The 10,652-nt window shown below is 33.5% G+C and overlaps 1 protein-coding gene across 1 annotated transcript; it reads right to left on the reverse strand.

The window, feature by feature from the left end:
- Nucleotides 1–341: 341 nt before the first annotated feature.
- On the reverse strand, nt 342–1,403 carry LOC148568409 (uncharacterized). Its single transcript, XM_088484690.1, has 3 exons — nt 1,116–1,403; nt 828–936; nt 342–694 (listed from the first exon to the last, which is right to left on the reverse strand). Exons 1-3 carry the CDS (start codon nt 1,401–1,403, stop codon nt 342–344), a joined length of 750 nt encoding a protein of 249 aa, XP_088340816.1.
- Between the last annotated feature and the right edge of the window lie 9,249 nt (nt 1,404–10,652).

The raw sequence follows: 10,652 nt of genomic DNA on the forward strand, positions 1-10,652 counted from the left end.
GTTCAACAAATTGGGTTCATCAGACAGTAACAACAATCACATATAAGGAATTGTGTTCAAATTGACAACAACAACTTTATCTTTTTTGCTGAGGCCTCCACCTTACGTTTTCTAGGGCAGGTTCTTTTGTTGTGACCAAGTGCAAAACAATAAGAACATTTTTGTTGTTGTCCAGCCTTGGATAATTTAGCCAGTGGTCATTGTTGCGTGGCTCATCACCATCCTTGTTCCTGCTCAGTTTTGGGCGCCCTATTGGTTTCCTAAACACTGGTGGCAGCACATCATCATTCTCAGTCCGGGCCCATAGATTTGGTCCATTCACTCGGTAGATTTGGTCCATATTACTTGTTCACATAGCTCTTAACATCCAAACACATTTTTCTAATGCAACTCATGCCATGCTCACAAGGGTAACCTGTTAGTTGAAACTTTCTACATGAGCACTCATGTAAGTTTAAGTCCACAACAAATTTGTCTCTATTACCCTGACTGCTAGACACCTCATACTTGTCCCTACCCGCATATATGGCCAACCACTCCCCACCCTTATCAAATTCTCTGTTAATTTTCTTGTTTATTTTTGGCAAAATTTCTCCAGCATATGTAACTATACTTTGTCTGTTGTCAGCCCACCTATTCATTAGATAAACCCTAATATCTTCTAACATAGACACAATGAGTTTCTCTCTAGCATCTACAATAACAGAGTTAAAACACTCACATATGTTGTTTACAAGTGTATCAACTCTAGGAAAATAAATAAACCTGGACTTGCTCCAATACTTGGCAGGGATCTCCATGAGATGATTATAAGCTCCTTGATCAACCAGCTGAATCTCCTTCATCCTTCTCTCCCACTCCTGGACATATATTGCCTTTGAAGCCTTCTACGTCATCATTTTTAGCTGAAAACCCAGGAACCTTTTTCTGAAATTTCTATATAAGTGCCTGACACAAAACATGTGATCTATGCCAGGCAGTAACTCATCAAACGTAGGGATCAATCCCTTGGGAGCAGAATTTAAAAACAGCATCAGTCAATAACAGCACAACATGAATTAAAGACAAAATTAATTAAACAAGTTTACGTGAGTACTGCTTAGATTGAGAGTTACCTTTTGTTGGTCGCTCATGAATGTACACCATATGATCTTATCAACTCCCAAATCGTCACACAAAATCAACAAAAACCATATCCACGAGTCTTTTGTCTCTGCTTCAACAACAGCATAGGCAATTGGCAAAATCTTATCGTTGGGGTCCCATCGAATGGCTGTTAGAAGTTGACCCCCATATGGAGTCTTGATGAAGCATCGATCAAGGCCAATAATGGGTCTGCACACCATGAAACTCCGTTTGCAAGCATCCAAGCAGATATAGATCCTCTCAAGTCGTGGTCTCATGTCCTTGCCAAGAATTGGTGTCTCTAATTAAAATTCAAGAGGTCTCTCCACTTGTATCTAAACAGTGGAACCCGGATTTGACCTCAGTAACTCGGCAGCATAGTCATGAATCCTCCTATATTGCTCTCCATAAGTACCATTAATCTCATCTAAGGCTTGCTACTTCACTCTGGCAGCTTTGGTCTTTGTGAGATCAACATTCCACTTGCTATGAGCCTTCTTTATCAAAGTTCTCAACTTGATTTTAGGGTTCTCACAGATCTTCTTCATAAAAGCCTTACTCAACCACTGAAAACTCATGATACCAATCTTGGTTGCCTTACTGCATGTGTGTTTTTTGTAACAGCTAGTCAATTGCCATGTATCCTCTCTCTTCATCTTATGGCAGTAAGTAAACCACTTGCAACCTTCTTTGCAAACAGCTTTGCACCTATGACTATCACACTTTGAGAACCATATTCCTCTGCCACTGTGCACAGCATAACTAGTTACACATTCCTTAAAAGCATTCCTATCTACTTACATTGTCCTAACCTCCCATTTATACTCCTTCATATTCTTCAAACTCTTATACAACGGGTACTTCCTCAACAAGGGATCCCCCTCATCATCACTTAGAGGGACATCCCATAACTCCTCACTCTCATACCCATCATCTTCATCGCTTAGTCCAGCAGCCACCACTTGCTCCTTTCCCTTATTAACACTGCCACTAAATTATCCTTGTACTCTCTCAGTTGGAACACCCTGTTTCATCTTTTGGGAATCTTTCATAGTTGTGACTTCAACATCATACAAACCCCCATCACCATTTCAATCATCATCGTTGTCATCAAATGCAACCTCCATATCACTATCTTTAGAGCTGTTTTCACTCCACTGTTCATCACTGTACCCCTCATCATCATTTCTTGCCTGGTAGTCATCATCCTAAGATTCATCATCACCTGAAAAATCTGACCTCTCTGACGTCTCTTCATCATCATCCTCTAACATATCATTCTAAGCTTCTGTCACCACCTTGGGCTTCTTACCCACCTTGGCCTGAGCAAATGATTGGGCCTTGTGCAGCACAATTGGACCAGGTCTAACAGTCTCTGCAGTGGGTGCAGCAACCTTACCACCATCTATGTCTTCAACTTCCTCAATGGTGCAGTCTTTCCTAGTAGTAGCACCATCTTTGTGAACAAAAAGCTCCACCATGTTGTCCCTCATTCCAATTCTGGCCATGTCCATTACATCCTTGTCTGTGTGAAGCATCCTCAGTCCTACATCTGTTTCATCTTTCGGAGACTTATACCACATTGCAGCGATGTTTTCTGCCACATATCCCTGTTTGACCACTATCTCCATGGCCTCAAACCTACTCCACCTATCTTCATCACAGTAGTCCACTATCGAAGTCTCATCCCCCACATAGTGTAAAGGTTCACCATCAAATCCAAACTCCCCCCCCCCATGGTGTATCTTGACACTAAAATAACTCATTCTCCGAACAATCTATTAGACAAACACAATAGAGTTCATAAAATTCTCACATTGATCAACAACAACAGAAATGCATAAAAGCAATCACTAGGGCAAAATAAAAACTTTCAAAACAAAACAAGAAACGAATATGAAACTATAAAACAAAATAATCACATATCAACATGCATCATTACATATCAACATGCATTAAGATAAAAACCAAATGGGTTGAGGAGATTTGATAACGGAATACCTGATACGATCTTCTTCTGGAAATCAAGGGTTTCAAACTAACTGCTGCTGTGGACCTTTAACGTTACTGAAGGACAATGTCACCTCTCTAGCTGCGAATCGCAACCCTTGTGTGACAATCGATAGGGTTTGTTGGTTTTTGTTATCGCAACCAAGAAGAAGAAAAAGAAGAGTCAGGGTAAGCATGTGTTCTGTCCAAAGGCGGGAAGGATTACACATCTATTAACCCATGTTCCCTCTCCCTTGCCATGTCGGACACGACATTAAGAATTTCACACCCACTTAACGGCAAGACCTGATTGATACAAATCAAAACTTTTTTGGATTTAAATAGAACACTTTAAACTTTAGGGACTAAAATAAAATTCACCTCAAATTCGAAGGCAGTGTGTCGATTTTATATAATATTATCGACGGCAAGTTTGTCGCTTTTACAAAATAGGTAAAAATCTTAAACTCATTTTATCGACGAAAAGGTTGTCGATTTTATTTAAAATTTATCAACGGTTTGACAAGCCGTCAATTTTATTATATTTTTAAAAAATCGACATGTTTAAAACCAACATGTCTCGTAGTCCATTTTACCGTCGATTTTTAATGTTTCTATTTTTCCATCGATTTTAATAGTGTTTCTTGTAGTGTTGGGAGTGGGTTTTGTTGATTTATCAGAAATGATTCTGAGAATTGGAAATAATTTTGACATTGGAATTGGTTTGAATTGTTGGTAATGAATTGAGATTTGAAAATGATTTCTGATATTAGAATTAGTTTGAGTTATTGGAAGTGATTGAAAAGAGGTTGAGAAAAAGTTTGGTTGGGACCCTTAAAGGGTGGCAAAGTCCGAATTTTAGAGGAGATGCTGTCGAAATTTTATAAAACTCTTGAGACTTTGTTTGAAGCATTATTTAAAAAGAAAATTTGATTTAAGAATCATATTATTTGATTTTGATTTATTACGGAAAGAGTTATGTTTTAAGTTTGATTTATTGAGAAAAGAGTATGTTTTGAGTTTTATTGAGAAAAGATTTATATTCTGAGTATAATTTATTCAGAAAAGTTTTATATTCTGAGAATGATTTATTAAGAAACGATTATTCTTTGAGTCTCAATTTATTAAAAAAAGAATGATATTTCGGGTATTTGATTGAATGGAAACGAGATTGGTTGTTGCTCCCCAAAAGTTCAGAGACTTTACCATAGAAGTTAATTTAATAAATCTTGATTTAAGGTAATTTTATCTAATTCAATAACTTATTTTATCTATTAGTTGATTTGAGGAAAGGATTATGATGTTGATAAGGGTAAATAATGATGATTGATGGAATTATTATGTATATGTATGAAGCTGGTGAAATTATGATGTTGAGTTTAATGTGTGTTGTATTTGGAGCTTGTTGGTTGTTATGGAATGAATATGATAAATGAGACATGATTGAGGATGATTGACGGTAAGTATGTTTATGTTTTCTCCTGTTTGTAAAGTGTGTCGGGCACTATATTCCATGAGTGTGTCAGACACTAGATCCCAAGAGTGTGGCGGGTACTATATCCCAAGAGTGTGGGAACACTTTATCCCGGGAAATGTGATAGGTACTATATCCCAAGAGTGTGGCGGGCACTATATCCCAAGAGTGTGACGGGCGCTATATCCCAAGAGTGTGGAGGCATATCAGAGAGACGATATCTGGGTTAGCTACCGGGTATGTCGGGTTCTGGCAAAATAACCGATATGTGAGCTCACGGCCAGTAGGACAGGCATGCATTATATTGCTTTTGTTTGCTTTGTTTGGGTGTACTTAACTATTTTGGTTTACCTATCTGATAAATTCTGTTTAACTGGTAACTGTGATACTTGTTGTAACTATTCTTAAAATGTGTTTGCCTTGTATTTGTGTGTGCTTGTGATTGATTTCTATTTTGAAGTATTGCTGGTGGATTGATGATAGCGGTGATTTGTTTTGAATTGGGCGGGAGGCCGATTTGATTGTTTTAATTTGGGCCAGAAGCCAGGATTGGTTAGTTTAGTGGTAAGTTTGTTTAAAATGGTTTCTTAGTAAGCGGCGAAATGTATAGAGTGTTGTTTTGTGTAAATTTTCTTAGAAAAAATATAAGTTTCTAAATTTGGATAATGAACTAACGTTCACTGGGACTGAAAATAGTTTTATTTAAAATATCTTCTCATAACTATTCTTCAAAATCCTCTACTGAGAACCAGCGAGGACGATGTTCTCACCCCCTACAGCTTTATCTTTTCAAGACGGATGAACAAGCTTGCGAAGTTTTAGTTAAAGTACTTGGATATGTTGTTTCTATTTGTTTACATATGATATAGATTTTTCCCTCGCCCTTATTATTATAATATTGTAAGAGGGATAAGATTTGTATGTTTTACATGTATATTATATTTATAAGCTACTTATGTAAGAAGTCTTGTATTTGTATATGCCTGTTTGTTTTCAAAATAAAGTATTTTTCTGTTTTTCAAAGAAATCAGAGACACAGTTAAGAGTCAAAGGCTCCTATTTTAATATTAAGTATATAAAGTAGTCGTAATACTTCTTGCTATCAGAGTGGCGCAGCCGAAAGCGTGACAATCTAATAGTGAGGGTGTTACAGATTTCACTGGTGATGGAAGTAGTAACTGGCAGAGAAGGTAGAGTGGCGGTGGTTGGTGCAACAGATGGCGGCAGAGGTTCCGAATTGGTCTTCATTGAGTAGCAGAGATTCCGAATAACAAGCCGGTGGTGACGGTGGCCGTTGATGCAGCAGCAAGGAGAAAGAACTGTGACAGTAGTGAGTGGTGTTACTGCCGTCAATAAAGATGGAGCAGCTGGCAACAAGTTGACGACACCAATGGAGAGCTTTGATATCCTTTCATCGGTTGTGTTTTTATATATTTGAAAAATTACATTGCATTTAGAAAATTTATGTGATCTAATTTTTCATTATTTTCTTTTTTTTTTTTTTTTGCAGTGGTAGCAGGTAACTAGGAGCAAAAATCCTGTCTAGGAAATTCATTGAATTTCTCTGGTGACAGTAAATATAGTTGTGAATGAACTAGACACATAATAAGTTTTAGATGGTGATCACGTTATTTTTTGTCATATGTGGATATGCATTTTTTCTAATATATAATAGGTAAAAGATTAATGCTTGCTTTATTAATGCCCTTGATTAAATTGGTGAGTATTAGTTATCATGGTTGTTGTGAATTTTGTTCAAAAAATTGATGGCATCAATCATGTAATTGTGATTACTCATTACGTGTTTTGGCTTTTTTTTTGTTTAATAATTGAGTTGGATGAGGTACTACTTCTTTGTATTCTCCTAGACATTTGTAAATCTAGAATTAGATTCCATTGTTTGCTTGAAACTCGATATACAAATTCCATTCTCTTCTCTTTTAAATACACCAAGTTAAAGGGTGAAGTTGAAATGGTAATGTGCTAATTATTGAATCTTGCTGTCTCTTTTATCTAAATTTGTGTGATTTACTTAGAAATAATAGGTTTGTGTGGTCTGATTTTTTACTTTTCTGTTTTTCAGATCTTTTTTTTTAATTTTTGCTTTTTGATTTCTTTAAATTTGTTTTCATATTCACATTGTGCTTCTCATAAGTGGACAAGAAAAAGTGAGGCTCACAAAGTGGTACTCCCTATACTTTCAAAGTGGTACTTTAAAGTATGATCTAATATATTTTTTTCCCGATTTATACATACTAGGATTGTGTGGGAACTTTATAATTATTTGTCTAAGATAATGTTTACCTGATACAGAAAGAACAATTAGAGATAAAGCAAATGACATCACCAAATGGTAGCCTAATTCCTTGCAATTCTTCACCAATAGAATGCACAACCAACACTAAAAGTAAGCCTCACTTAGGACTCTAATTTCTTATCATTTATGCATTTTAAAAATGTACGGAAGGCACTACAGTTATTTATTCATAATAATATAATGTTATGATCTTTTCATCAACTCCAAATTTATTTGTGGCATGGACAGTATTTTACTTTTTTATTTCAATTTAAATGTAACACTCAAGAAAACTATATATCCATCAAAATAAAAATGTCTTCAGCAAGTTATAAGATGAGATGTATGATAGAGTTGGGAGCTTTAGTCGATTATTTAAATACAAAAAGGGTGTTCATATTGGTATTTGTATTTTGATATTATCCCTTAAGGATTCATTTATTTAAGGATGGAATATGAGGAAAAAATGGTATCAACCATCTTCTATTACATTCTTTGCTCAAATTGGTCTTGACTCTATCTCATACTCTTCTTTTAGGTCATATTTTTAGTTTAAAAATAAATTAGTTTTAAATGTTCAACTTTTAAACTGAAATTTGAATACTCTGACAGGGTTCTAATTCAAAGGCTTGCAGTCGTTCAAGTTGTAGTTTAAAAAATTTGTTAATTTGGTATAAAATGGTTTTTGTTATAAATTGATGCTGAAAGTTTGTAAAGAATTTGGCCCAATTTTACTAGATTTAAGTATTGTTATTTAAGTTGAACTACATAATTAGTAATGTTCTTGCTTCTGTTTTCTTAAATAATATTCTGATTTTATTTATAAAATACAATTTTAGATTTGATTTTTTTAACAAATTTACATTGGTTCTTTTTATATGGTCAAATACTCAAATTAAACTTCAGCTACAAATTTGATAACTTATTCTTCATTCAAATATGTTTATAGTTTAAATGATTTAATATAGTTATTGTTCACTTTCTCCTACATGGATGAACAATTTTTTTGCATATTAAATACAATAAAAAATTAAAATATTCTTGTTTTTGGGTTGTTGTCTACTCTACTATTTGCTTCAAGCGTTGTTCATTTAAGAGAATGACCTTAAAATACCTTTATAAATTAGATCTTTCTTTGTGGTACGAAGCTTATGGAGAGCCTCCTCAAAAGCTCTTCTTACTATGATACACTTTAAATCCAACAACCATCTAAGAAAACAAATGAAAAGAAGGAAAAATCTAGGGGGCTAGCAACTTTTGTATTTTTTGGTCAACACTTAACCATCAAAACAAAAGTGAGTGATCTCCCACAATTAGATGTAATCTCACACTATTAAAAACACTATTGATAGCCAATTAATAGTTACAAAACATCAAAATTGCTGCCCCCTAACATTCCTCTAAAAAGAATCCGTACCCTTTTCTTTCTTTTCCCACCTTTCTTATGTATGTGTCCTATTATGCTATCTAGGTTGTATGTTTTTACTGTTGGGATTTGTATCTTGATATTATTCCTCAAGAGTTCATTTATTTTATATATATTGGAGATTTGTTAAGCTTAAATTTAAATATTTGATCATTCCTCCAGTATATCAAGTAACTTTTACAAATAAGTTGAGCTTATCTTTTATCATAGAATTCTTATCTTATCATAACTTGATCTATTGTCATGTTTTATAGTTACTAAATGTTCCAAATCCTGTTGTTCTTGACATTTATGTTTGTGCATTCGGAGATGGGTATCGGAATTATATATTATTATACAAATTGCTTAAAAGCTAGGTAATGCCATTATGAAAATAAATTTCAGGTACTCATAAAGATATTGTATGCTTTTGAATGATTAATTTAAATTCTTAATTTAATAAAAAAAAGTACTACAAAAGAATTATGTTGTTTTTTAGCATAAAGAATGAGAAAATAGATGTGAAATGAATGATTGATGTTGGTATTCTATATTAGTGTTAAAGGGTGGTTCTATTTCACTTGGTATAATAGAATATGCAAATGAAGACTAATGGCCTCAATGGAGTTTACTTATCATAGCACATTATAATCCAATGAATGAAACCAGAGATAAGCATCTTCTTTAATGTGAATGCACTATATTATTCATGTTGTTTCTGAAATGCATGTGCTTTAATATGCTTTTGAACCATGTATATTCTTTTTTTTTTCTTTTCTTTTTGTCATTTGTGTTCTTAAAAAGTTTTTTTCCTTTTTTTCTTTTTGAGATGTAGATTTGGATAGCTTAGTAGGACAGATAATAGCCCACTTTGGATAAAAAGAGTTCAATTTCTACTTATATGGATGGTGAGTTATATGATACCTCTGTTATGGTGTCTAAATTGTCTAACTTTCTTTTTAAAGTAAAAAATAAAATGTTTAAAATAAAAAATAAATCATGTAAAATTTATTAAATATTATTTATTTACTTTTTTTAGTAACTTAGGTACAAAGTGATAAGTACCATAGCATTCACCTATGTAAATATGCATGCTTTCTTTCCTATCATGCATACTTTTATTTTATTTTATTTTATTTTATTTTGCACTCATACAAAGCATGTTTGTTCTTTTGGTCATTGTTATCAAGAAACAATCCATGCAAAATTTAAAGAATGTGACTAAACTATAATGATCTTATTTTTTAAACAAATTAGTTATATTTAATACAATAACTTAAATGAGTATGCTGTTTTCATGCATTCAAAGTTCATGTTCTCTGTTTGTCTTTATTTCTAATATATATTCAACCACTCATTCAAAAAATTTCATGATTAACTATGATTAGGCTTTTGGCTATATTTTCTGTGGTCAATTATTTCAACTGAAACCAACAAACAGCTTAAAAATTTATAGGATTTTGTTCTAATTTTTTGCAGGAATCTTCATCTCTTAAAAAGCTAACCAGTGGTGATGAATCTGTAGTTTTAGAAGAAAAATATTCTAAATTTATAATGAATCTCTGAATTATGAATGAGTGCTTCATTGGTTAGCTTCCAAATTTCTACTAAAAGATAAGTGCTCTTTTGTTTTAATGGTATATCCTTTTGGCTTTTTTCAACTATAAATTACTGAAAAATAAAGAGTTGGCAACTGTAGTTGAATTCTGAACTCTGAAATGATTGTCACTGACTTTTTTTATTGCTTTTGATGATATACTTTGTGGTGCCATGGTATTGTAAGTTATTTTCTAAAATCTAAACAAATGTTTTGTGTTACAGCTTCAAAGTAATGTGCGGGATGAATTTTTAACTAGTAATAAATTAATGCCTAATGCTGGTGATGATGATCACAAGGTGCAATTTGCATTAAAGAGCTGTAATGCAGATTCTAGCAACGTGGATAATACTATTTAAAGAGAGAAGTGTTGGTAGAGTATGATGGTCTGTCTCAATATTAGATGTTTTTTTTTTTCTTTTGTGGTGGTTGCCAGTTGTTTAATGAAGTTTATGGACCAGTAGTGTTCGACAATTAATAAAAATCACATTGAATGTTCCCTTAGAAGTCTTTACTTAGATATACTTGCAATGAAAGTTGCAGAGTGGCTCTCTTTTTGCAGAATGATGAGTACATTGTGAGTTTGTCTCAAAATAGAGCTTTAATATATCCAATCATGGAAATCAAGTAGTTTAAGGACGCACTTTGAATATTCGCAAGATATTCTTAAAAATAAAAGCTGAATTATTCGAATGGTGCCAAAGACAATATGCAGAGAAAGAGGTCTAAGCCAAAGATATTGAATAGTAGAAGGAACAAACTTAAA

This window comes from Arachis ipaensis, chromosome B4, assembly GCF_059453495.1.
Source record: "Arachis ipaensis isolate K30076 ecotype BB chromosome B4, ASM5945349v1, whole genome shotgun sequence".
Classification (NCBI taxonomy): domain Eukaryota; kingdom Viridiplantae; phylum Streptophyta; class Magnoliopsida; order Fabales; family Fabaceae; genus Arachis; species Arachis ipaensis.

Bases quoted from the DNA above. Each gene is read 5' to 3' on its own strand.
- LOC148568409 (XM_088484690.1), bottom strand. From the start codon at position 1,403: ATGAGACCACGACTTGAGAGGATCTATATCTGCTTGGATGCTTGCAAA. The intron at 937-1,115 runs GTAACTCTCAAT...GCACTTATATAG, and splicing joins TCATGAGCGACCAACAAAAG to AAATTTCAGAAAAAGGTTCC. The intron at 695-827 runs GTTGATCAAGGA...CTGTTATTGTAG, and splicing joins GGATGAAGGAGATTCAGCTG to ATGCTAGAGAGAAACTCATT.